This window comes from Phocoena phocoena, chromosome 19 (genome assembly GCF_963924675.1).
Source record: "Phocoena phocoena chromosome 19, mPhoPho1.1, whole genome shotgun sequence".
Taxonomy (NCBI): Eukaryota; Metazoa; Chordata; class Mammalia; order Artiodactyla; family Phocoenidae; genus Phocoena; species Phocoena phocoena.
The window spans coordinates 27,028,970-27,056,005 of NC_089237.1; the positions used below are offsets into that span (position 1 = coordinate 27,028,970).

The 27,036-nt window shown below is 51.9% G+C and overlaps 1 protein-coding gene across 1 annotated transcript in view; it reads left to right on the plus strand.

Annotated features, from left to right (window-relative positions):
- MYO19 (myosin XIX) overlaps window positions 1-27,036 on the plus strand; it is a 31,538-nt gene that overhangs the window by 1,396 nt on the left and 3,106 nt on the right. Inside the window, exons 2-21 of the mRNA XM_065897078.1 lie at window positions 1,976-2,114; window positions 2,447-2,595; window positions 4,414-4,527; window positions 11,242-11,374; window positions 12,013-12,082; window positions 12,626-12,728; window positions 13,381-13,477; window positions 13,616-13,692; window positions 15,349-15,439; window positions 15,903-16,074; window positions 18,072-18,145; window positions 18,844-18,965; window positions 19,162-19,275; window positions 19,517-19,693; window positions 20,022-20,174; window positions 21,145-21,252; window positions 22,145-22,215; window positions 23,807-23,910; window positions 25,765-25,913; window positions 26,036-26,165. Coding sequence (XP_065753150.1) covers window positions 1,976-2,114; window positions 2,447-2,595; window positions 4,414-4,527; window positions 11,242-11,374; window positions 12,013-12,082; window positions 12,626-12,728; window positions 13,381-13,477; window positions 13,616-13,692; window positions 15,349-15,439; window positions 15,903-16,074; window positions 18,072-18,145; window positions 18,844-18,965; window positions 19,162-19,275; window positions 19,517-19,693; window positions 20,022-20,174; window positions 21,145-21,252; window positions 22,145-22,215; window positions 23,807-23,910; window positions 25,765-25,913; window positions 26,036-26,165 — 2,347 coding nt within the window. The remainder of the gene's footprint in view (window positions 1-1,975; window positions 2,115-2,446; window positions 2,596-4,413; window positions 4,528-11,241; window positions 11,375-12,012; window positions 12,083-12,625; window positions 12,729-13,380; window positions 13,478-13,615; window positions 13,693-15,348; window positions 15,440-15,902; window positions 16,075-18,071; window positions 18,146-18,843; window positions 18,966-19,161; window positions 19,276-19,516; window positions 19,694-20,021; window positions 20,175-21,144; window positions 21,253-22,144; window positions 22,216-23,806; window positions 23,911-25,764; window positions 25,914-26,035; window positions 26,166-27,036) is intronic.

Below are 27,036 nucleotides of genomic sequence, written 5' to 3' on the forward strand. Positions count from 1 at the left end.
ACCGACATTTCAAAGAATATCCTAGATTTTTTTCCCTAAATATGTATTTTTAAAATATTTAAAGGTATCGTTCTCTTTGTAATCTGCTTTATTCCATTGTAAGGTTGTACTATAATTTAAACTACTATTTGGACATTTGGGTTATTTTCAATTGGTTTGCAGTTGTAAATGTTTCTATATATACTGAACATTTTTATGACCTTTGCATAGGATCATGTTCTAGAAGAAGAATTGCAGGCTTAAGGGACATACGTAGTTTTAAGGCCTTTAATATATTATTGCCTAATTAGAAGGACTGCTTTTAACAAAATTATATTATAATAGCTAACTTTTGGTGGAAGAGACCAGATGCCTTTTCTAAATACTTTATGTGCTTGTTAGCATCTATGAGGTAGATGCTACCACCATTCCCACTTTACAGATGAGGAAAATTGAGGCACAAAGAGATTAAGAAACTTACACAAGATATACAGCTAGGAAGTGGTAGAATCAGGATTCAAACCCAGGCAATCTAGCTTTCAAGTCCAAGTCAAGGACCATGATACTCAGCTGCCTCTCTGGAAGGATAAGAGCTGTTCATAAATTATGGATGGGGGACTTCCCTGGTGGCGCAGTGGTTAAGAATCCGCCTGCCAGTGCAGGGGCATGGGTTCGATCCCTGGTCCGGGAAGATCCCACATGCCGTGGAGCAACTAAGCCCGTGCGCCACAACTACTGAGCCCGCGTGCTGCAACTACCGAAACCCACGCGCCTAGAGCCCGTGCTCCGCAACAAGAGAAGCCACCGCAGTGAGAAGCCCGTGCACCGCAACGAAGAGTAGCCCCTACTCACCGCAACTAGAGAAAGGCCGCGCGCAGCAACAAAGGCCCAGCGCAGCCAAAAAAAAAAAAATTATGGATGGCTTTGTGAGTGATTTTCTTTTTTCCCCTAGAGCAGAGGGATTCGCATAGACCCAGTCATGCTCTGACCTTGGCAGTTATCCTGGAGGCCAAGAGCCTGCTTTGTACATTCATCATTGTGGGCCCAAGTTCAGAGAACAGGCAACATCTTTGGAAAGAAACTTATTACTGGGCCTCTCAAATGACACTTGCCTCCTTGGCTTGAGGGTTTGAACTCTAAGGTTAAGTAGTATCATTAGAAACCCACACATGTTATATCACGGACCCCTTCCTCCAGAATCAGATTTCAGCCAAGTTACCGTCTTCTTTTATTACCCACACCATCTTTCCTGCAGCCCCCAGGGAGAAAAGAGGAGCCATGGGATCACAGGAGGAAAACAGGGAGAGGAAACATGTGGAAAGTGTTGGCATCGAGGATGGGCAAGGGAGAGGGAGAAAGGGCCACTTCCCCTTGGTGCTCGTTCTTGACCTCATCTGAGCCAGGCTTCTTCTCAAGTAGACCAGGGCAGCAGGAGCTAATTAATTAACCAGGCTAAATTTAAGCCCCAAGAGGCGGCTGCTGAAGGCATGGGGCTACCTCATAGCTGAGTTTTCATCTGAAGCTGAATGGTCTCTTTCAAAAAAGGGCCAAACCATGGTTGTTTTCCTTTGCAGTTCTCCTGTAGCAGCCTCCCACCTTGGGCCCCACCCCTGCCAGCCCAGTAATGCTGGTAGCTGGTCTGGCTAGAAGCTGGAACTCATGGCAGAGGAGAGGGGATAGCATTTATTGATTTACTGAGTACATGTTATGTGGCAGGCACTTGACTAAGTGCTTTGTATATGTCTTCTTATTTTTCTTCCAAATAGCCCTGTGAGTTGATTTTATTTTTCCTAATTTACAAATAAAGAAGCTGTGGCTCAGAGAGGTTAAGTAACTTACCGAGTCTCACAGGCCTAGTAAGTGGCAGAGCTGAAGTTTGAACAACCAGGCTATGATACTATAGGCCTGTTCTCTTTCTGCTGTACAGGCCCCCACCCTTATGTAGCTGCCAGCTGGTCTGAGTACCAGCTCTCCTGGCCCTGTTACTCCCTCCCAGGTTAATGGCCACAGTTCAGGCTCTGATGCCCATGGTGGGGAATCCCTCAGAGAAGACCTGCAGGAGTTCCTGGGCGGGGAGGCCCCGCTGCACCAGCTGGATGACCTCACCAAGGTGAATCCTGTGACACTGGAAACAGGTATGGGCCCCCCCCTCCTCGAGTGTGCCATCTCCAGTGGGTGGAGGTGTGATGAGGGTATTCAGCACTGCTGCCCCAGGCCAGACTAAGGCAGGCAGGACTCCTGACCTGGAGCCAGACCTCTGCCTGGCAGCTGCCCCCGGGCTCCCCAGTGCAGCCTTTGCTCCAGATGTGGGGCTCAGCTTAATTAGATCTTGTACCTACTCTTCAGGGAGCTGCTGGGATCTAATGGCTCTTGGCTAATTGCAGAGGGAGCGCTGTTAGGTGGGTGTTTGTATGTGCAGTTATGTCTCCATTTGAGCCAGAGTTTGCTAAAGGCACCTCTGCCTCAGTCCTGAGGTGTCTGCAGGCCCGGTACATGGCAGACACGTTCTACACCAGCGCTGGCTGCACCCTGGTGGCTCTGAACCCCTTCAAGCCCATCCCTCAGCTCTATTCACCAGAGCTGATGCAAGAGTACCACGCTGCTCCTCAGCCCCAGGTAAGACTCTCCGCTGCCTGTGGCCTCAGGGCTGCCCCTCCTCCCCTAGGCTACCCTGTCCTTATCCATGTATTCACCAGCCAGGTAGTCATTCAGAGTCTACTGGTGCCATGGCCCTGCCCACCAGGAGCTCACAGAAGTTTGGACATATACCAGTAGGTGCAAAGTGGGAGATAAATACTTGTTCAACTGATTTTGGAATTTAAAATAGGGACATAGGACAGGTGATTTTTATTTTCTTTGTAAGTTTATTAGTAGGAAAGAATTTATAAGGGTACATTTGTGTATTTAACAAACTACTTTTTTGGGAAAAGGATAAAATGACATGTGATAAGGATTGCCCTAGAAAATTCAGCACATATTCATCTTCACTGATTGGAATGCCAAGTAACTTCTTTTTTATATAAATTTATTTTATTTATTTATTTTTGGCTGTGTTGGGTCTTCGTTGCTGTGCGCGGGCTTTCTCTGGTTGCGGCGAGCAGGGGCTTCTCTTTGTTGCGATGCACAGGCTTCTCATTGTGGTGGCTTCTCTTGTTGCGGAGCACGGGCTCTAGGCTCGTGGGCTCAGTAGCTGTGGCTCGCGGGCTCTAGAGCACAGGCTCAGTAGTTGTGGCGCACGGGCTTAGTTGCTCCACGGCATGTGGGATCTTCCCGGGCCAGGGCTTGAACCCGTGTCCCCTGCATTGGCGGGCAGATTCTTAACCACTGCACCACCAAGGAAGTCTGCCAAGTAACTTCTTGTGGAGGTGAGGATGGAGCTGGTACAGGCAGGGAATGGACCAGTTGATGTTAAAGTGCAGGGAGAAGCAAGAGCTGACTTGCTGGCCAGAGGGAGGTATTGCAGAGAGAGACAGGAGATGAGATAAGCCAGGACTGTTGAAGGGTCTGATGCACCACAGCAGGCAGAGTGTCCACAGAGGTTCTTCATCAGGCTTGGGGGTGGGACTGTGAACGGAGCCGACTGTGGGGATAATTACCTTGGAAGTTGGGGGAGTTGGGTTCAGGAAGGTGAGACAGGAGACAGAGAACAGTTGGAGGCTTTGTAACAGTCCAGGTGGGAGGTGGATGGGGTGAGGGCAGGGGGAGAGAGGGACGGTTCTGACACCATCCAGAGTGATGTCCTATCAGTCATTCCGGGCCAGGTGGTGCTGCGCGGGCTGTGCGTTGCACAGGTTGCCTGGCTCACGCGTGGTTAGTGTACGAGTGGAAGCCAGGAGAGGCCTGGCCAGAGAGCCCATATCTGACCGACTGTCTGCTTCCTCAAAGGCAAAGCCATGTCCTGGTCCCCTCTGTTTCCTCAGTGCCCAGCACATTGAGGGCAATTAATACTCGTTGATGGAAAGGAGAACAGTGACTTTGGAATTCAAATCACATGGCTGCACTTATTTGCTGTGGGGACTTGAGAAGGTTATTTAACCTGTCTGAACCTCAGATTTCTCATCTATAAAATATAGTTAGCTATCCAGCTAATGTACAGAGACTTCTTAGGCAATACCTTGTAAGAAAGTTCTTGCAAATTGCAAAGTACAGTAACATAAAATAATAAATAGCAGAATAAGACTGTTGAGGTAAGATAAGATGGGAGGATAAAGTGTTAATGTCGTAGACTGGTCAAGGCCAGCACTGCTTCCAAACTGAGAGAAGATGAATGGGTAAAGCCCACAGTTGGGCTAACTTTGTTACTTCCAGGAAATTTTTCTAGACAAAGCCTCTGCCACTGCTGTGGGCAGGCTCCTCATCTCAGCCGTCATTGGATCAACCACTCCTTGAAGACAGGCGTTTGCTCACATGACCTTTCACCCCTTGATGTTTCAGAAACTGAAGCCCCACATCTTCACTGTGGGTGAACAGACCTACAGGAATGTCAAGAGCCTGATTGAGCCAGTCAACCAGTCTGTTGTCGTCAGTGGAGAGAGTGGTGCTGGGAAGGTAAGAGGGCCTCTTTCCCACCCTGTCAACTTTGTGACTGGCTGGATGGGCAGGGAGGCAGAGGAGGTCACTCCTCTTGGATTCAGTGTGCAGCAGTGGGCGGGAGCTGGGCAGGAAGTCAAGAGGCAGGGTTCTAGGCTCTTCCACCGGCTCTACTGTAACCCTGGGTGAGATTCTTTTTTCTCTGAGCCTTCATTTTCTCATTGAAGGACTCTCTCAGCTCTGACACCATTGGACACAAAAGTCAGCTGTTGGGGGTTCCAGCATAGTGCTTAAGAGCACATCAGAAAGATATTTAGCTTTTGCAAACCTCATTTCTTTCGCGTGTAAAATGTCAACACGTAACTCATGGGACTTCTGTGAGAGTTAAATGAACTAGTGCGCATAAGGCACTTGGTGGCATGCTGGGCACGTGGCAGCACTCCTCCAAAAGTAGTTAGCATTCCAATAAGGAAGTAGCCCACCTGCATCTCTGGGTTGCCCTTGATGGCAGGGGCCGTGCATTGGGCCAGCTGTGGGGAAGGACAGAATCTCCTGATGTGGTCATGTGGTCCCTAGGTGGCAAAATCTTAATAGGTGAGACAGAATGTTGTACAAGGATGAGTGAGGAGTTGCACGGCTGGTCAGAGGAGGCTGCTAGCCCAGGCCTCGCCACCTTCTCGTCGAGCCTCACCAGCCACCCCACCCCTTCCTCAGCATTACCTTCACAAGGGATTCTTTGGACCATAAACCCCCTCTGCCTACACTCGCATGTGAAAGCATTGCTGAGCACTGAGCATCTGCCAGCTTCTAGGCTCTGGGCTAGCCAGTAAGGAGTGGCAGGGGGAGGAACAGAGGAAAAATGCAACATCTGGCTTTCAGGGGGCTCTTAGCTCACTGGGAAAGACAGACAAGGAAACAGATGGAGACAGCAAACTGTAGGGATGAGGGCTAGGACTTGGGTGAAGAGGGGATCTTTGAGAGCTATATCAAGTTCGCCGGTGTAGTGGCTGAGGCCCAGCTCCTGGATGAGCCCATTGTCCTCCAGAATTGCTCTGGGCAGCTGAGGCTGGACCTGGCCCTAGACCCGTGCAACCAGAGCTCAGTAACCCTTTATTGAACAGCCACTGTGGTCATGGGCTGGGCCTGGTATCCTTTTCTATTTTAATTAATTTATTAATTAATTTATTTTTTTTTTTGCGGTACGCGGGCCTCTTACTGTTGTGGCCTCTCCCATTGCGGAGCACAGGCTCCGGACGCGCAGGCTCGGTGGCCATGGCTCACGAGCCCAGCCGCTCCACGGCATGTGGGATTTTCCCGGACCGGGGCACGAACCCATGTCCCCTGCATCAGCAGGCGGACTCTCAACCACTGCGCCACCAGGGAAGCCCTAATTTATTTTTGATAAATAGTAACATAGTGACATAGCTCTCAAAAATCAAGCAATACTACAAGGCTTACATAAAAAAAACAGCAACCCTGCCCCATATCTCTCAGCCCTATGCTTTCACATCTTTTAGCAGTTTGTTTGGGTGTCTCCATCCATATTTCTAAACAACATGCTTATATTATTAGTTATTGATTTTTCAGTTTTGATCTTATCTGTTCATTTCCTACTTTGATGAGAATTTAGCCCTTTTTCCCTGCCCCCAAATACATACATACATATCACGATTTCTGGGTAAGTTAACATATGGTACTTGTAATTACAAGTATGTATGTATTGTTCCCAGCAGAGCCCTGTAACATACCATGATTATATTTCTTTTCTTGTGTAATTTTTCTTTGCCTCTACTTAATAATTGCCCCCACTTTTTCACTTGTTTAGTTTCTATATACCTATTATTAATTCATTATCAAACTTGTCACCAAAACTGGAAAACACCTACCCAACAGGTGCTTTTTTTTTTTTTTTTTTTAATCACACTGCTTCCAGGATCTTAGTTCCCCAAGCAGGGATCGAACCCGTGCCCCCTGCAGTGGAAGCACGGAGTCTCAACCACTGGACCGCCAGGGAATTCCCTCAGGTGCCTTTTTTTCTTGGTGATGCCCTTCCTAGAGTTCTCACGTCTCCTACTCACATTCAGACTGGTGGCTGCCAAGGGCTGCTGCCACACAGCTATTACCTGGGAGCTGTCTGCCTCACTCTGGGGATCCAGGTTGTCCTCTGTTCTGTGATAGATCTCTTATTGTTGGAGCCCAGTGGATTCCTCTTCATCCTTTACTGCCTTGTTTTTATGGAGCATATTCTTCAGTAGCTTCCCGACAAAGGTTACTTGGAGGGCATATTTTTGAGTTGTTGCACATCTGCAAATGTTTATTCTGCCTTAATTTGACATGTTGGCTGGATATTATAATTTCAAATTGGAAATCATTTTCTTTCTGAATTTATGTTATTTTCTTATATATTCTTTTGAGTGTTGCTGTTGAAAGTCCCAATCCATAAATGGTGATTTGTGTTTTCTTTCCGAAAGTTTTTAGGGTCGTCTTTTTTATCCATAGGTATTGAAATTCACAGTGGCGTGTCTTTTCTCACTTGCTGTTCTGGATACTTTATGTGGGTCTTTTTAACCTTGAAACTCATGTCCTTTAGTTTGGGAAAATACTATATCTGTTGATAATAATTTAATAATTTACTCCCCTTGTTTTCCCTTTCTGGAATTCGTATTAGTAGGAAGTTTGATAAATTGTCTAATATCCTGTTTTCCTCATCTATTCTTCTGTCTCTTAATATTTTGTCCTGTCTTCTGGGAGATATTCTCTACCCTTCAATCCTTTTGAATTTTGAATTTTTATTAAAAATTTTAATTCTAAGAGTTCTTTCTTGTTCTCTGAATATTATTCTCCCCCCAGCATCCTGGTCTTATTTCTTCTCTTATCTTTGAGGATATTTCATGATTTTTACTTGTCTTCTGTTCCTTTCATTTCTATTTCCAAAATTCATTTCTGTTTCCTTCTAGTTCCTTTTCTTCCTTTGTTGTGATATTTGTCATTCATGTAAAAGAAGTTTACCAAATAGTTAGTGATCCTTGAATTTCTGTTTATACTCCAGAATAAGGCATTAAGCAACTGATTAGAATCTCTTACGTTTATGGACAGGAGGCCTCACTACGGATAGCTTTCTAAACTGGTGGGACCCTGAATGTTCATAACTTGTCTTATGAGCTTGTCAGTATCTCCAGAAAAGATTCTTCTAATCTCTTCATGAGAGAGGTGGAAACTATAGTTAAGTGGAAATGATAAAAGCATAAACAACTCTTATTAGCAGACTAGACATGCAGAAGAATTCATCAGTGAACTTGAGAGTGAGTCAATAGAAATCAAAAAATAAAGAGAAATTTGGGGAATTCCCTGGTGGTCTGGTGGTTAGGGCCCATGCTTCCACTGCAGAGGGCACGGGTTTCATCCCTGGCTGGGGAACTAAGATCCCATGTGCCACATGTTGTGGCCAAAACAAAACAAAACAAAAAAGAGAGAGAAAATTGAAAAACAAAAAGAAAAGCACATTCAGGAGCCTTAGTACAATATCAAACGGTTTACCATACTTGTAATTGATGTCCCAGGAGAAGAGAGAGTGTGGGTCAGAAGTAATATCTTAGAAAATTAGCAAAAGATAACAAGCACAGATCCTAGAAGCTCAGGAAACACTAAGTAGGATGCATACAAAGAAAACACACCTAGGCACATTATAGTCAAATTGCTGAAGGCAAGCATAAGGAAAAAATCTTAAAAAAAAAAAATCTTTAAGGAAGCAGGAAAATATACGTAAAGAGGAACAAAGATAAGAATGATAGGGACTTCCCTGGTGGCACAGTGGTTAAGAATCCATCTGCCAATGCAGGGGACACAGGTTCAAGCCCTGGTCCTGGAAGATCCCACATGCTGTGGAGCAGCTAAGCCCACGCACCACAACTACTGAGCCTGTGCTAGCCCGTGAGCCACAACTACTGAAGCCCGTGCACCTAGAGCCCGTGCTCTGCAACGAGAAGCCACCGCAATGAGAAGCCCGCTCACGGCAACAAAGAGTAGCCCCCACTCGCCACAACTAAAGAAAGCCCGCGTGCAGCAATAAAGACCCAACGCAGCCAAAAAAATGAATGAATGAATGAATAAATAAATTTTAAAAAATCATTCATTCTAAGGTGAAGACAGTAACAGTTTATTGTAGAGGTACAATGGAATCATAGAAGTACACAATTCAACCAGAGGCAATAAAAGGAGAAAAAAAGTAACAAAGATCACATGGAACAACTCAAAAAGAAATAATAAGATGGTAGATTTAAACCCAACCATAGCGATTATTAAATGTAAGTGGACTAAACTCTTCAATTAAAGACAGAGAATGTCAGAGTGGTTTTCTTTAAAAAGGCAAGACTCAAATTATATAATGTCTTAAAGAAACCCACTATAAAGATATAGATAGGTTCAAAGTAAAAGAATAGGAAAAGATATACCATTCCAACACTAATCAAAGGAAAGCTGAAGTAATTATATTAATACACAAAGCAAAAACAGTTGAAAGAAATAAAATCAAAATTAATAGTTTGATATTTGTGCATTCTTTTCAAGTACACGTGGAACTGATATGGGCTATCTTCTGAACCACAAAACAAATCTCAATTTGAAAAGATTAAAATACAAACTGTTCTCTGCCCTGAGTAGAATTGAACTAGAAGTAAATAACAAAGATATCTAGAAAATCCCAAAGTGTTTGGAAATTAATACCTTTCTAAATATCCTTTGGGTCAAAGAAGTAATCACAAGGGATATTAGAAAACACTTTGAACTGAGTGAATATTAAAGCAAAACACATCAAAATTTGTGCTTAAAAGAAAAAAACAGTGTGTAGTAGGAAATTTGTTGTAACGTTGAACGCTTATATTCAAAAAGAATAAACTCAATTGACCTGAACCTCTACCTTAAACTAAGGGAAAAAGAATAAAGTAAACCCAAAGTAAGCAGAAGAAGGAAATAAAGTTAAAAAAAAACCCAGTAAAATAGAAACAAAAATAATAAAGCAAGTGAAATCTATGGTTATTTCTTTGAAATGATTAATAAAATCTAGTCAAACTTAGAAAGACAAATTACACATGTCAGAAATGAAAGAATAGACATAACTAAAGATCCTACAGATAAGAAATTTTTAACTATTACAATAAATTCTACAATTTAATAAAATGGAGAAATATTTTGAAAGACACAAACTGCTGAAGCTCACATAAGAAGAAACATATAGGGCTTCCCTGGTGGCGCAGTGGTTGAGAGTCTGCCTGCCGATGCAGGGGACGCGGGTTCGTGCCCCGGTCCGGGAAGATCCCACATGCCGCGGAGTGGCTGGGCCCGTGAGCCATGGCCACTGAGCCTGCGCGTCCTGAGCCTGTGCTCCGCAGCGGGAGAGGCCACAACAGTGAGAGGCCCGTGTACCGCAAAAAAAAAAAAAAAAGAAGAAACATATAACCTGAATATCTAAATCTATGAGACAAATTTAAGTCATCGTTAAGTATCTTTCCTCAGGGCTTCCCTGGTGGCACAGTGGTTAGGAACCTGCCTGCCAATGCAGGGGAAATGGGTTCAAGCCCTGGTCTGGGAAGATCCCACATGCTGCGGAGCAACGAAGCCCGTGAACCACAACTACTGAGCCTGTGCTCTAGAGCCAGCGAGCCACAACTACTGAAGCCCATGCGCCTAGAGCCCGTGCTCCGCAACAAGAGAAGCCACCAGAATGGGAGCCCACGCATCACAATGAAGAGTAGCCCTCACTCGTAACTAGAGAAAGCCCACGTGCAACAGCGAAGAGCCAACGCAGCCAAAAATAAATTAATTAAAAGAAAAAGAACTAAGGGAATAAGACACAAAAACACAAAGGGAACAGGAGAGATATGAGGAGTGAGAAGTAAGACAGCATGGATATGCAGGGGGGCCTGAGTCTTCAAAAAAAAAAAAATCCTCATAGAAAGCTCCAGGCCCAGGTGCCTTCACTTTGTGGATTCTACCAAGTATTTAAGGAGTTGACATTACCAGTTCTATACAAATTCTTTCAGAAAATAGCAGAGAGGGAGCACCTCCCACCTCAGAGGGAGACCTAAAAGAATTTACCAAAAAAGCTACCAAAAAGACCCAAAACCAAACAGAAACAAAGCTAAAAACTTGTAGTGAGGTGTAGGGAGTTTATCAAGGTGACAGGGTACAGTCAGTATATTAAAATCTATTGTTTCTCTGTCCTAGCAATGAACAAATGGAAATTAAAATCAAAATAGACCTCATCTCAAGTGATTAAAAACAAAACAGTGAGAATTTTGTAACTAGATTGCCTTGGTATAAATCAGAGCCCTATCATTTACTAGATATGTACTCTTCAATAAAGTTAAAATTTTTTCTATGCCTGAGTTTCATCATTTTGAAAACAGGTAGTATGTAATTGCATCTGTGTCTGTAGGGTTGGCAAGAAAATGCATGGAAAGTCTCCTTAGGTCAGTAGCCTGCTGAGGTCAGGGTGGGTTGTCCTCCTCTGCCCCAGCCCCCCTCATTTCTTAAATGCATCCTCAGGAGCTAGGAGAAGCAGAAGTAAGTGTCCCCATTTCACAGACGGGGAAGTGCCTTGCCCAAGGATACAGTTGAACTCAGCATTCACCCTTTGGTCAGCAGCATACATGGTGGAAAAGAGGGCTGTATCAGGCAGGCTCAGAAGTGGGAGGGAACGTGGACACAGCTCCCACAGGGCTGTTTCTGCCACAGACATGGACGTCCCGCTGCCTTATGAAGTTCTACGCTGTGGTGGCCGCGTCACCCACATCCTGGGAAAATCACAAGATTGCAGAGAGGATCGAACAGCGAATCTTGAACTCCAACCCCGTCATGGAAGCTTTCGGTGAGCTTGGTGTCCTCGGCACAGTACCTCAGTCCCATTTCTTCTGGAATTTGCCACCTTCCAGGGAAAGGAGCTGTGTTCTCTTTAGGAGAGGGGTGGAGGATAGTTTATCATTCACTGCCATGGATCCCCAACTTCCTCCCAGGTACCCTTAGCCTCCTTCCAGTAGAGGTGACGTCACTCTGTCGTCCCCTCCCTCTAGCCTAAGCAGGTGTAGCAGTGGTGCTGGAGAGGACCTTGTGGCTCACCCAGTCCAAGCCCCATCCTTCCAAACAGCTTCCTGATGGTTCAGGGAAGGGGACTTGTCTAAGGATGCACAGCAGTTAGTGTCCATGTTGGCACTCTAGACGTGCCTTACCATCTGCCTCAATAGTAACAGCTTGGTTTTGATCCTTCTCCTTCAGAGAAAATCGTCCCTGACTGCCTAGATTGGCTCTTTCCACTTCATTGCCAGGAAGTTCTAACTCAGCTGAATCTCATTTGCTAAAGCCCGAGTGCCCAGTCCATAGTCCTGTCCCTTGTGACATGGAAACCAACAAAGGGGGCTTTAGGTGACTTGAGGATAGAGACCTGGCCCCAGCAGACCTGAGGCCACCTTAGCCCCTGGGGACTCTGTAAACACAAGGTGTGATCTGTAGGGAACGCGTGCACACTGAGGAATAACAACAGTAGCCGCTTTGGGAAGTTCATCCAGCTCCAGCTGAACAGGTAATCTCTGCTACCAGTCTCTGTGCCAGTCTGGCTGCTGGGGGCGGGGGAGTGTGACAGTGTCTGGGGCAGTGCCCCGCCTGGGCCACCCCTGTGGGCAGAACTCAGCTCCTCCTGGCATGTTTTTATGTGTGATAAATGAACCTGAGGGTGATCTTTGAAGCTGGAGAACTCCTCCAGCCTGAGGGACCCTGGGGCAATGTGCTTGTGCAGCCCATGTGTTCTGACTTCTGCCCTTGCTCAGAGACTTCTAGCTAAACTGCCACCTCTTGGCCACACCTCTGAGCTTGAAGCTGGGGCTCTGTTCCTGCCTCGGGATGGGGCAAAACAATGTACAGAGGCCTTGGTCCTGCCTCTGAGCTGGTTGGAGGGCAATGTCCCAGACCCCCAACCAAGGACTTGCTGAGTGGTCCCTAGTCCTCACAACCCCCATTGCCTAAGTGGAAGAGTTGGGGGAGGTTGCAGTCTGGCACACAGTAAGTGCCCAATAAACGTCCATGGGATGAACAGGCAACTAATGGGCTCCAGCCTGCTTGTACCCAGGGCCCAGCAGATGACTGGCGCTACAGTTCAGACCTACTTGCTAGAGAAGACTCGAGTGGCCTGCCAGGCCTCCAATGAGAGGAACTTCCACATCTTCTATCAGGTCTGTACCAGGTGGGGCCCACAGCTGCCCAGATGCAGGGCAGAGATGGGTCTGTGCCCCTAAACCTTCCCCTCCCTGCCTTGCTTCATGCCTGCCTGTCCACCTGGTTTCAGCAATGCCACCACTTATTCCTACAAATTTTATGTAACACTTCTGCCACACACTGGGTCTTGGCTCCCAGGATGGTTTTGGCATGGGAACGTGCTTGCCTTCTCTGTCAGATCAGAAGGTCCTTGAGGCTGGGACTGTCTCCACAATGGAAACTCTCACTCTCAGATGGAGGGTTGTCCTCGAACGGCAACTGGGAACAAGGACCTCCCTAGACTGTGCCTCCTCCATCAGACTGGGGGACCCCCAAGGCATGGGTAGTACATCTCCCTGCTCTCAGATTGGGACTGGGGGCTCCCCAGGTGGAGTTTTGCTTTCTTCATCAGACTGCAGACACCCTCAGTGAGTTTTTTTGCATCGGGTGGAGACGCCCAGAACTGTTCGCTGCTGCTTTTGCCCCCCTGCCTGCCCTGGGCTCTCTACGGGAACCTCTCAGCCTTGTGACATTGCTGCCGTTTCTCACTGCTCTCATCCCAACCCCAGGCTTATGCAGGCCTAGGCTTCCCCAGCACCCCCAGCTCAGCCCCCGTCCCCATCCCCACAGATCTGCAAAGGAGCCAGTGCGGACGAGAGGCTCCAGTGGCACCTCCCTGAGGGAGCTGCCTTCTCCTGGCTGCCCAACCCAGAGAGGACCTTGGAAGGTAGGGGGAGCCTTACCCAGCACCCTGGGCTGGCCCGGCAGCGCCCACCCATCCCGACAGGGCCTGCCTCCCTCACCCCTCGCTGCCCCTGCTGACCTCTGGTCCTGACTCTGGGCTGTGACTTGGATTCCTTTTCAGAGGACTGTTTCGAGGTGACCAGGGAGGCCATGCTTCATTTGGGCATCGATGCCCCCACCCAGAACAACATCTTTCAGGTCAGAGGAAAAGCCACACCACTAACATGTGGCAGCGGTGATGGGCAGCCCCTTTCATAGGGCCCTTCTCTCAGTGTGTGAGACTCTTTCCCTGAGGCTCTAAGATGTTAGGCCCCACTGCACAATCTCCAAGGAGTCGCCCGCCTCTCTGTGAGGCTGAGCCTGGCGACCGGGGGTCAGGGTGGACGGGGGCAGAGAGGACAGTGGCAGGGCACATAGTGCTATAGAACAGGCCAGCACAGTGACCCACGGAGGTCAAAGGGCAAAGTGCCTGGGTCAGTTATTGCTCCATTAATCAGAATAGAGAAACGATGCTGCCATGTGGTTGTCTAGTGTGTTAAAAGTTTTAAAATCATGTTCACACCTCTTAGCTCACTTGGTATTTTTCAACAGACCCATGGGTATGGAGATTATTCCCATTTAATGCTTGAGAAAACTAGAGACCTGCCCACGGCCAGACAGCACTGAGTGGTGCAGATAGAGTTTGTACTGGACGTAGTAATTCCGACTTCCCACCCTCTTCCTCTTCCTCCTGGGACACAGTGCTCACCCAGAGGAACTGGGCCCCGCTCATCCCCACTGGTGGTCTCCCTTCTCCCATCTTTCTCCTCACTCCTGCGGAGTGGCGGGAGGGGATCTGTAGGATTGGCTGGCAGCAGAGACAGGGATGCCGCTCCAGGGAGATGGCAGTGCAGTGGAAAGAGACCTCCACCTCCAGAAGGGGGCTGCTCAGGCTGTAGGGGGAGATCACAGCCAGTATGGACACCACCAGCCAAGAGCTTGGCCAGAGGGACAGCACATAGGACAAGTTGACAACAATAGGAGTCTGGACAGGAGTGCTGTCTTGAGGGTGTGTCCCAGCCACACTGCCCATCAGCACAGTAGTCTTCTCCTGAGGTGGGTTGTGGCCTGAAAGCCAGTAGCATGTGGGCACACCCTTTCTGGGACCAGACAGGGATGGTAGGAGAGGCCCTGCTCTACCAATACCAGGTCCAAAGGTTTCCAAGTTGCTGGACCCAGGGGTCCCCTTTCTACAGCCCCTGGGGGCTCATCCATGTGGGTCATTGAGTGCGAAGGCAAGGGAGCACCCGCTGGACAGAGACTAAGATCGCAGATCCTGCCCTAGGCCAGGCTGTCAGAAGCCAAACAGTGCTGAGAAAGAGCCAGAAGGAGCCAGAGCCAAGCCCCCACCAGCCACACAGAGGTGGGGCCAGTCCACGAGGAACAGGAGTGGCCTTCCCACACGGTCTGCTCCTGGAGTCGGGGGGCAGGGGGGACAGACTGTGGGTGACGTGGCGGCCCCAGTGGCTGCCCCGGGAGGGATCTGAAGTTGAATTGCCTGGGTTCTCATCCTGCCTTTCTCCTTTACCAAGTGCGTGGCCTCGGGCTTGTGATTTAACCTCTCCCCATCTCATCTATTATCATGGGCACCACCATAGCAAATGCCTCATTGGTTGTTGAAAAGATTACAGAAAATGATGCATGTAACTTGTGTAGAATTGGGTCTGGCCAAGTCATGGAGTAAGTGGGCAGTAATTGAGAGCTGTTACTATTCTGTTATCATAATTATCATATTCAGCAGGAGAGAGACCCTCCCCAGGCTGGGCTCCAGCCCTTGAGAAGGGGCCCACTTCGTGTCCTCTCCTGCCCCCTCAGGCCCTAGCTGGACTGCTGCACCTCGGCAACACCCGGTTTGCTGACTCCGGGAACGAAGCCCAGCCCTGCCCACTGATGGACGATGCTAAGTGTGAGTGCAAGGATGGGGGGCCTGCACCTCAGGCTTTGGTCAGACACCCGGGGAGCAAGGCAGGCCCTGCCGGAAAAGAGGCGACATTTGGTGGGATCGGGTGGGAGGGAGGCCAGAAGGTGAAATTTGGAATCAGTGCCCTTGAAGCCATAAGCTATAGGGCTCTGCCCTGGAGAAGTTACTCCTCACCCCATCTCTGCTGCAGCAGATAGCATCACCCGCATCTTACAGATGAGAAAACGAGAGTTGGAGGGTTTATGAAGTGGTTTATCCCACTCATGGCCATGTGGACTGGCACACAGAAGCCCTGGGTTCAAGTCCTGCCTCTGCCTTGGCCAAGCCTCCTCACCCACCTGCACCTGGGTTCACTCTGCCCCATTGGGTGGGTCGTGGTTCCACTGTGATGACTTCACGGGGCCTTGGGCAGAGCGATGTTTGGATGGAGGGTGTTTGTGCCTCCCAGGCTCTGTCAGGACATCGGCCTCACTGCTGCGGCTCCCAGAAGACCCTTTGCTGGAGACACTGCGGATTCGAACCATCAGGGCAGGCAGGCGGCAGCAGGTGTTCCGGAAGCCCTGCTCCCGGGCCGAGTGTGACACCCGCAGAGACTGTCTGGCCAAACTGGTCTATGCACGGTGGGTGCTCTGGGCCCTGCCCTCCTCCCAGGCCCCCCCATCTGGAGTTGGAACAGACCCCTTAGGCAGTACGGCTGGGCCCAGGGTGAGGGCTGCCAGATAAAGCAGACGGGTTCCTGGGGGGCAGGAGGGAGTGGCTCCTGGGCTTTCCCCGAGCAAGGCCCTTGGCTTGATTCCGGACTACTCTGCGTGGAGAAGTTGCCACCTGGCCTAGATTCAGCATGTTACTAAAGTACAGGAGCCTGGCTTGACCTTGGTGATAGGTGAGGAAGGCCTGCCTGCTCTGCTGGCAAGGCCAGCCCCAGAGGTGATGTGGGTCCCTCCCAGGTCCGGGTGCAGACCCATGGGTGAATAGGCTCCTCTGTCTCTGTGTGCCCTTGTACTCTTGGTAGTCACCTGGGGAATCTGATAGATGGTGGTAGAGCCCGAAGCTTTGCCCACAGTCTTGAGCAACACTGCAGCAGGTGGAGCCCAGAACGGGGAAGGCGGGGGTCCTGTCCTTTTCCTGTTGGTTCTGTGGGCATCTCTACCCTTTGGCCATGTGGTTAAGGGGTGATTTGTTACTCTGGGTTCTGAGACCCTTTGGGGTGCCATTGAGGGTGTCTAGGGCCCAGGCTCCTCTGAAATTATGGGACAGAACACGTGTGTGTGTGTGTGTGTGCGCGTGTGCGTGCGTGTGCTTATAGGAACTTGGGTGCCTGTGGAGAGGGTCCCCCTGGTTTCACGAACTTCTCAAGAGCTAAGAGCCTGAGAAGCTCTGCTAAGGGGATAAGATCCTCTGAGTGAAAATGGCCCAGGGCAGCTGGGCCCAGACTGAACCCGGTTCAGCAAGGTACTCTGTTCTCACGCCCTAGAAGCGAATTTCAGGTCAGAATTTGAGGCCAAAGATTTTTAAAGCTTTTGTGTCAAATCACTGCAAAATGAGCAGGGTAAAGTGTGATGATCACAGACACAGTGAGTCTCTAATCATGGATCATTTTACACACAGCAAACAGGTCATTGTATCACTAGCTCACTCATTTTTAGTACCTCAAATGGGTATTTGAAGTCCTTGTTGCAAAAATAGGAATCATTTACTGAATTGAAAAAAGGTTGCAGAGCAATTACTTAAACGAATGGTAAGGAAGAAACCCTTATATAGTATCATATGTGTCACCATGTTGTACAGCAACCATCCCGTCATCTCAGGGGCGACGGTTCCAGAGCACAGGTTGCCATTGTCCACCTCGGGTGACGCGGGGCCCCCTCGTGCAGGATGGAGTAGGGGGATGTGGTGGGGCCTTGAGCGCTGGCCTCCGCAGGCCGAGGTTTGCAGGGGAGTCCAGTGACCTCAGTGCTTCACGGTCCCACCCAGAGCTGCCTGTCAGCCCCTTCTCATCAAGATGCAGCTGGGTGTCGGGCCAGGGGACTGAGGCAGACCCACTCCCTGTCTAGCCCCAGAAGCTATACTGGACCTCAGTGGTATCACAGGTTCAGTTCCAGACCACCACAATAAAGTGAGTCACACGAATTTCTTGGCTTCGTGGTGCATAGCAATGTTATGCTTACAGCATACTGTAGACTATTAAGTGTGCAATAGCTTTATGTCCAAAAGAACAATGTACATAACTTAATTTTAAAATAACGCTGTTGGGAAAATGGCGCTGTTAGACTTGCTTGATGCAGGGTTGCCACAGACCTTCAATTTGTAAAACACGCAATAAAGCAAAGCACAGTAAAAAGGGACGTGCCTGCAGTTGGTCCCGTGCTCAGTCTTGCTCGCGGACAGGCCAGGTCTTCGTGTGCCCGGGAACGTGCGTGACCATGGCCTGCATGTGTAGTAGGTCAAGACAGGATGGGCAGGGCACGAGAGGAGAGTGTTCAGCCCTTGACCTGTCAGGCTTAGAAGACAGGCCGTCCAAGGTGTGGCACCCAGGCTGGAGGGACAGTCCTGCCACCCCTTAGGCTCAGCCTGACGCCTCTCACCAGAGCCCACTCCCCCCGCCCCACCCCAACAGGCTGTTTGACTGGCTGGTATCGGTGATCAACAGCAGCATCTGTGCGGACCCCGACTCCTGGACCACTTTCATAGGTAGCAGGGGCTCACCCTCCAGGAACCCTCCTTCAGAAAAAGGACAGGAGGGCCCGGCACAGAGAGCAGAGCCCTGGGTCTACTGCGGGACTCCGGGCAGCTCCTTTCCCTCCTCTGCACCCATCTGCTCACCCTCCACCAGTGTGTGGGCGAGGTCTCTGCTCTCTGGTGCCTGCATCTGACCGTCCCCAGCCCTCCAGGCAGGCTCAGCTGGTGGCCGGGCCACGAGGGCCCCTCCTCTCCCCGGAGACCCAGCTCCGGTCTCAGGAGAGTAGTGGGGGACGGTGAAGGAGCTAGATTAGAAGGGACATGGGGGACATGGTAACATCATTAGAACCTGCTAGGGGAGGAAGTAAAGCTCAGAAGCGTCGGTGAAGTTTGCTCACAGAATGGAATTCTAGGCACCAACTGAGCACGTGAGACTCAGGCCGTCCAAACCGGGTTGGACACACAGCGTTCCCCAGGACCTGGTTCCCTGACACCTCATTCGGCCTCTTCCTGCTTTGAGCTCTGAGGGGACGGGGAGGCTACCCTGGGAACCACGCTGGGGTGGGAGGTGCTCTGCTCACCGCTGGGTACTGTCCTCACCCCGCCTCAGCTCTGGCTTGCCAAGCATGAGGCTTTACCCTGGGCTCCTGTCGTCCCGCGGGCCCCGCCTCCTCCTGCCCTGGCCCCACGGGGTCTCCGCTTCCTGCCAGGCCTGCTGGACGTGTACGGGTTTGAGTCGTTCCCCACCAACAGTCTGGAACAGCTGTGCATCAACTATGCCAGTGAGAAGCTGCAGCAGCACTTCGTGGCTCACCACCTCAGGGCCCAGCAGGTGAGGGGGGGGCGCTCCTGCCTTCCCTCTCTCTCCCTGGCCCCCAGCCCCGTCCCTGCATCTGACCAGGCGTCTTCGGTTCCTTCTTTCACACCGCTCTGCAACGGGCTGTGGTGCTGAGGCCAGCCGTGGGATGGCCAGCTGGACCTCAGACCACAGTTGCCTTCTGCCACCCCACTCCCACCTCTGCCCCCAGGAGGAGTACACAGCTGAGGGTCTGGAGTGGTCGACTGTCAGCTACCAGGACAACCAGACCTGTTTGGATCTCATCGAGGGGAGCCCCGTCAGCATCTGCTCCCTCATAAACGAGGTCGGGGGGTCAGCTAGTGTGCAGAACACCCGAGTGGGGCTTTGGGCTTCTCTGGGACCTTGAAGACCATCTGTGCTCTCTGTGTGCCTCTTTCTATCTGCATAATGGGTTTGCTAGCCCTATAACCCCTCCTTTTCAGGGTCACTGTGATGCTCCCATGGGTCCACGGCGTGGGGACTGTGAGGGTTGTGAGCCCCTCTCACCTTGTGGCTGACCACCTGTCCCATCCCGGCCCACACAGGAGTGCCGCCTTAATCGGCCAAGCAGTGCTGCCCAGCTCCAGACACGCATTGAGAGTGCGCTGGCAGGCAGCCCCTGCCTGGGCCACAACAAGCTCAGCCGGGAGCCCAGCTTCATCGTGGTGCATTATGCGGGGTCTGTGCGGTACCACACCGCAGGCCTGGTGGAGAAGAACAAGGTGAGGGCTGGCCCGTGGCCTGTGGCCCCTGCGTGAAATGAGAGGCTGAGTCATGGCTGCATGTGTGTGGAAGCTTCTGTCATGCGTCCTCCCCTCCTGAACATCCTCCCGAGTCCAGGGTCGCCTCTTGGGCCCTCTTCTCTGAGATCTCTGCTAATTAGGCACAACTGCCCAGAAATGGCTGCGTTTCCTGGCTTCTAGGCACCCAGTAGACCAGCTCTGAACCTCTTGGGCTCAGGCCCTGCCCTTCTTCTGGGGCCTGGGTGAGCAGGGCTGGCAGCCCGTGGGCAGCACCATGCCTGCTCTCACCCTGGTCCTTTCCCCATAGGACCCCATCCCCCCTGAGCTGACCAGGCTCCTGCAGCAATCCCAGGACCCCCTGCTCAAAGTGCTGTTTCCTGCTGACCCTGAAGAGAAGTCCCAGGAGGAGCCCTCTGGCCAGAGCAGGGCCCCTGTGTTGACCGTGGTGTCCAAGTTCAAGGTGGGTCCGAGTGCTGATGCCACGTGTTTGGTTCACTGATCAATCTCCAGTGCTTACCAAGCACCTCCCAGGATCAGTGCTGTGTGCTGGGAGCACTGAGGAGTCAGGTAGCCGTGGTCCTGGTCCACGGAAGACAGAGACCGGAAACTGACAGAGGGACTGTGTATGTAGTTGACGTGACAGGAAGCCTAGGGGCGCGTGGGTGGCAGTGCGGCCTTTCGCCCACTGCTGATAGGGTGATCGTGGAAGAGCAGTAGTTACCTGAACCTCTGTGACTGGCCCACTCCCAGTTCCCTAGCTTCCTGCTCAAACTCTGTCCTCGGCCAGAGCAGACGGGTCCCCTCCTGCCGTCGCTCCGCCCTTGCACGATTGGCTGCACCACTCCTCGGCTCCACCCTCACTCCCGCCCTCCATGCCCCTTCTCTTAGTTTATTCCTCGTCCTCCTTCCAAACGCAGCCCTCGCATCACCTCCCATGGGGGACAACCAGGGGAGCCCAGGTTTGGTTAGCCCTTTCCTGCCCAGCCTCAGACACACCACTGAGAGAGCCCAGCCCACGTCTGCAAGGCCCGTTAGGCCCCGAGCTGTGAGATGACGGCAGACGGCCATGTCATAACCCTGGCAAGGCATCCAGCACACAGGACGCGCTTGGTTGCCCAAACAGCTGTCGCCCAAACAAATGGCAGTGGGTTCTGAGATGCTTCTCTCCTGGAAAGGTTGCTCTGGTCGGGGGCGGCTGAGACCAGATGCAGGGAGACCAACCCGGTGGGGAGGGCCACAGGTCAAGAAGGGTCCCTGGAGGCGGAGGTGAGGAGTGTGCTCTGGGCACACCCAGTGAGAGCTGCCAGGACTCATTCAGGGCATGTGAGGATCCAGCTCTCGGGGCTGGGAGGGCTGCTTGGAGGTGTCACTAACCAGGGCCCAGCCGGTGCTCCCCCAGCAGCCTGACCCACGGTCTCTCCCCTCTGCAGGCCTCCCTGGAGCAGCTTCTGCAGGTTCTGCATAGCACCACACCCCACTACATTCGCTGCATCAAGCCCAACAGCCAGGGCCAGGCGCAGGTGTTCCACCAGGAGGAGGTAATTCACACTGGGCCAGAGCTGCTTTGTGGAGGGTCCCATTCGGCCAAGACCCTGGAGGGGTAAGGGGCAGGACGTCTGCTCCAAATGGAGTGACATTAGGGAGGGCTTATCTCCCCAGCTCTGGCAGGACAGTCATGTACAGTTGTGTGGTCTGTGTACTGCATGGTGGCCCAACCACAGGAGGCAGGTAGGGGCTACAGTGCATCTTGCTCTCTGCTCACCAAGCCATGTGCCCTGACAAGAGACTGAGGCTGCCCAGAGGAATGGGTGTCTTTTGTGATCAGCTGGAAATCTCTGTCACCTTACAGACCAGACACAGTGCACTCTTTCTGATGGATAGTTTCTAAAATTTACACAAAAGCACTCTGTGGCCAGCAGCTGCCCTTTGCCCTTTGGAGGGATGTGGTAGAGATATGAGAGCTGGACGATGCTGGGGAGTGTCCCACAGTCGACTGGCAGATATGACCTTAGGGTTCATAGTCAGGACCACTGCTCTGTGGTAAAGACCTTGGTTGGGTCCCAGAAGCATCTTCACAGTATAACCTCCCCTGCCTCTTAGCTGTGACTCACTCTATTGACTGCAGAATATAAAATAAATAAAAAAGAGGAAATTGGATTGGGCTGCATTGTGAGGCAGAGACGGGAGCGGTGAGACAGCCAGGACTAGCATTGGGCTCAGTTGTACCAGAAGCCAGGCTTCAGATAAGGGGACCTGGGGCCACCAGGACCCTTTCTAACAGGGAGATTTTCTCAAGGTCCCTTGATTTCTCACTGCCCCAAAGACTGCCCATCAGGAGAGCCTGCAGATCCACACCAGCAGGGCCACAGGAAGGGTGGCATTTGGGGCCTGCTGGCCCCATGCTGCAGCCCTATGTCCCTAACCCTGCAGGTCCTGAGCCAGCTGGAGGCCTGTGGCCTCGTGGAGACCATCCACATCAGTGCCGCCGGCTTCCCCATCCGGTGAGTGGGCCAGTCCATCCAGTGCAGGGGGCAGGGCCAATGCCAGGGTGGAGCTCAGGGCGTGGGTCAGACGAGAGCCTGACCAGCCCAGAGCAGGATGTGGAGATGAAGAGAAAGAGGCAGGTCCACAGAAGTCGGCCTGGAGCTCTAGGGCTGCGCTCACTTTCTGTGGCCTGTTTTGTGTAGGCACGTTGCCTGGTGCGTATCAGTGAATAAGAAAGGTGAGTCTTGCCTTCTTGGGATGTACATCCCTGTGGAAAGGAACAAAATGTGCCATTAGGTGGACAAATGGGGAAGGGGTCAGGACTGCTCAGGGAGGGGCCCTCTGAGCAGCTCAGGCCTAGGGAAGCAAAGCCAAGGGGCCAGCCTGGGAAGACTTGGAGGAGGGGAGAGTATTCGAGACCCTGGGAACAGCAACCCCAAAGCTCCCAGGTTAGGACCTGAGAGATGCTAAAGTGACCAGAGCACACACAACAGATGGGGGGAAGGGGGGAAGCTCTAGGCCACGTGAAGACTGCTGTCTTCCTGAGGGCCGTGGGAGCCGCTGGGCATTGTAAGCAGGGCACGCTGCACGCTCGTTCGTGTTCCGTGGCTGCTGTGTGGAGGCTGCCCTAGGGTCAGGAGAGGAGGGAGATGAGCGGGCGGCTGTTCCAGGTAGAACAGGTGTGATGGCGGCCCAGTGAAGAATGGAGAGAAGTGGGTAAAAGTGGAGTGTGGCTTGCCATAGAAATGGGACTGTGAATGGATAGACGGTGGGGTATGGGGCAGGGGAGCAGTCGACTTCCAGGCTTCCATCTGAGGCAAGTGGATAAATCGGGACACAGGACGGTCTGGGGGAGAGGGCAGGCGAGAGTCCGGTTTGAAATGGAGGGGCACGTGAGGGTCTGTCCTCAGTGACTTTTAACACCGTGAGCAAGGAGATCACAGGGGGAGAGGGAGGTCTGAGGCCATTCCCTGAGGAACGCTCACGTTTGGAGAGGGTGGATGACGAGAAACCAACAACTTGGAGGGGGTTGGGGTGAAGGAGGAAGCCAGGACCGTGGGTGTCCTGGAGGCTGAGAGCAAGCTCTACAAGGGAGAGGGGTCAGCTGGGCACCTGCTGCTGAGAGGCTGGTCAGAGCACTGACCCCTGGAGTTGGTGGCCACGCTGGTGCAGTTTTGGGGACAGAAGCCAGACTCAGGAGGAGGAAGTACCGATGTGTAGGGAAGTGCTGCCGTGATGGGGAGCCGAGACCCCGGGCGGCAGTGGAGGGGGCCGTGGCGTCAGAGGGGAGATGTGCTGAGCCCCTGTGCACGGCAGGAGTGACCCAGGTGTCTGGAGAGAGGCTGGCGAGCCCCTTTGGGAGGGGGCAGGCTGCAGATCCCCTCCTAAAAGAGCAAGGCTCCGTGTGGGTAGGACCAAGGCTGCAGGAGCAGGAGGCCCAGCATGCACTGGTCTGCACCGGCTTCCCGCCAAGGGGCCTAGTAATGCCATCCGCTCAGTGGCCACAGTCAGGGCAGCACCTTGCTGGTGATTGAACAGGTGAAACAGTGACTCCTGGCTCACGGCCAAAGTCACTTCTTCTCTCCTTCCGCCTGCTTTGGCTTCCAGGGTCTCTCACCGGAACTTCCTGAAGCGGTATGAGTTACTGAGAAGGCTCCGTCCTGGCGCAGCCCCCAGCCCCCATGGCCCACCTCCAGATGAAGGGCGCTCAGGTGAGGCGCCCATTTGCCAGTCACTCGTTCACCCAGTTTCCTGAGCACTTACCTGGGCCATCTCAGGGTGAGGGGCTGGGGCTTCAGAGATGAATAAAACACAGCCCTGCCCTCGGCTCTTGGCTCAGTGGGGGAAACAAACTAAAAGAAGACAGACAATGGGGAAAGTGGAGACACAGAGTTAGGAACAGAATGCTGTGGGTGGTGCTAGAGAGGTATGAATCGGGAAGGCTTCCTGAAGGAGCTGGTGTCTGAGGCTAGATGGGATTAGCCAGGTGAGGGGCATTCCACAGGCAGGGACAGCACTGTGTGTAAGAGGAGCTCCAGGCTGTTCAGTGTTGCTGGCTCATAAGGGCAAGAACAGTAGTCGGTGAGGCTGGGGGACAGGCAGGCCCACTCGCAGAAGCTGGACTTTCTCCTCCAGGCAGATGGGAGGCACTTCGGGGGATGAAGGGAGTGGCGTCAGCCTCATGCTTTCTGGAGGCCACCGTGGGGCGCCCCGTGGTTGGCCAGAGGGGAGATAAGCTAGAGATTTGGGCACAGCCGGGAATTGTTGGGAAGAAATTGGCCAGACTTGGCAAGCATGTGATTCGATGTAGAGGGAGAGAAGAGGAGAGAATTAGCCACGCCCAGCCAGTGGGGAAGAGAGGTCTGGGGAGGCTGCCGAGCCCTTCCCGGCCAGTGGAGACATCCGCAAGGTACCGGCCAGCTCCCACCTCAGGGAAAAGGCCTGGTCTGCTGGGGTTGTTGCATGTGGCGTCACTGAGGCTGTGCGAGTCGGTGAGAAGGCCTGGGCACAGGTGGAGGGAGAAGAGGCCAAGGACAGGACAGACAGACAGACACATACACACACACACACACACACGGAGGGAGAAGAGGCCAAGGACATGACACACACACACGTGCATACACACAAAGGGATAAGAGGCCAAGGACAACACACACACAGGGATAAGAGGCCAAGGACAACACACACACAGGGATAAGAGGCCAAGGACAACACACACCCGGGAACGAACACACACACACACACACACACACACACACACACACACACACACACACACACACCCGGGAACACCCACACACACCCACCCAGCAGAGCCCAGGCACAGTACTGCTTTGTATTTCCCTCTCTTGGGGCACGATCTTGTCACTTTCCTTTCATCCTTTCTCCCCACCTCTCCCGCCCCCTTTCTCCATGGTGCGCTCTTCTGTTCTGTCTCTTGCCCAAAGCCCCTGGTTGATTTTGCTGCTGTTTCTCGTCTGCGGCGTTTCCTTTGGCAGCCTCCAGAGAGGCACTGGGCAGCTAAAGGTGCTCAGAGCCCTCAGGTAAATCCTCCCTCTACAAGAGCCGGCCCTGCCAGGTGTGGGAGGGCAGGCAGGGGGACCCGGTGGGCCTCCATGGGACTGGGATTTGTTCCCCCTTTTCCCACCAGTGGCGGGAGGGCTCAGGGGCAGAGGGAGTGGCCCGGCTGCCCTGTTTGGCCCTCAGCATGTTTGGGGCCGTAGAAACAGATGCTGGCTAAGCAGCCTGGGAGCCCACGTGGGAGTCAAGGCACCCGGTGCCCTCTGCCACCCTGCCCAAAGGGACCCACAGGAATGGAGGCTGCAGGCCAGTCCAGGGCACAGCCTCAAGTGGGATTTGGAGATTCCTCAGAACAGCCAGGGACCTGAGGAACAGTGGGAGGCCACCTCTGGCCTCCTCCCGAAAGGCAGGAGGTAGAAATGGTTAGAGGCAAGAACAGCACGGAAGAATCCTGTGGAATGTTAGGGAGACCAGACCAGTTTCTTAAGGCCACAGAAGTGTGTAGACAATGAAGCACTTATGGGACCTCTGTCTCCGTCCCCCAGAATCGTCTCCACACTCTGAGCAGGCCACGCTGCAAGCCCTACTCCAGGACATCCTCCACACGCTGCCAGCCCTGGCTCAGGCACCAGCTGAGGCCACACCAGCCCCAGTGCACTGTGGCAGGACCAAGGTGTTCATGACTGACTCCACGGTAAGCTGGCTTGGGATGAGGAGTGGCCAGCCACATGCTGTCCTTAGTAGGACAGGGTCTCGGCCCTCCTGAGGGCAGGGGGAGGAGAGGCTGAGGACCTCAGTGGATGCCCCTTCTCCCAGCTGGAGCTTCTGGAACGCGGGCGTGCCCAGGTGCTGGAGCAGTGTGCCCGCAGCATCCAGGGTGGCTGGAGGCGACACTGGGGCCGCAAGCAGGAGAGGCAGAGGCGGGCCGCCGTGCTCATCCAGGCAGGTAGGAGAGGTGGGGCCCTGGGCCCGCAGTCATCGCTCCTGGCTAGCAGGTGGGCCCAGGTGCGGCCACTGTCTGCAGCTGCACACAACCCACGTGATACCTGTTTCTTTGGAAGTGCTGCTGCTAGAGTCCCCACAGACCAAAGCTGACTGTGTCCAGCCCCAAGAGGTTAACTGCATGTCTCTGTGGTGCGCTAGGATTTGAATTCCCTGTCCAGTTCACCCAGAGCATCTCCAATTCAGTGCATACCATACCAGGCCACACCACAACTAAGGATGCTTTGTAGGTAGTAGAGGCTCAAAAGTTGCCTTTAATTCCCTTTTCCCAGTCCTAGATGGCTGTTTATGCCACCTTTTTTTCCCTTTATGACAACTCTTATCATTACCTGGGCTCCCGGGCATGTTGAGTTTAATTAAGGAGAAGGTAAAAACTGAGAAGATCTGATTAAGGAAGCAATGTATGAACCATGACAGCCTCATTTTGAAAAACAAAAATACTGGAAACAACCCAAATCTGACAGTGGTGGAGTCATGGCTACATTAAGGATGATCCTTAACTAGCTAAGAAGTGTTTTTGAAGAATATTTTTAATTCACCAGAAAAACATTTCCAACATGTTCAAATCTGAATCCTGAACTACACATCAAGGTGATGCCACCTTCATAAGGTGCGTTTGTGTGTACAGGCCTGAAAAAAAATAAGGAAATACTGCAGAGCTATCTGGGTTGGTAAGATAATAGGTGACTTTTATGCATCTTTAAACTTTATAGTTTTTCAGAATCCAAATGTGTTTGTTAGTGTTTAGTCGAATAGCCCATTTTCTGAATATGACTGTACCAAAAAGAATCAGAAAATGCTGAAATTTCAAAAGA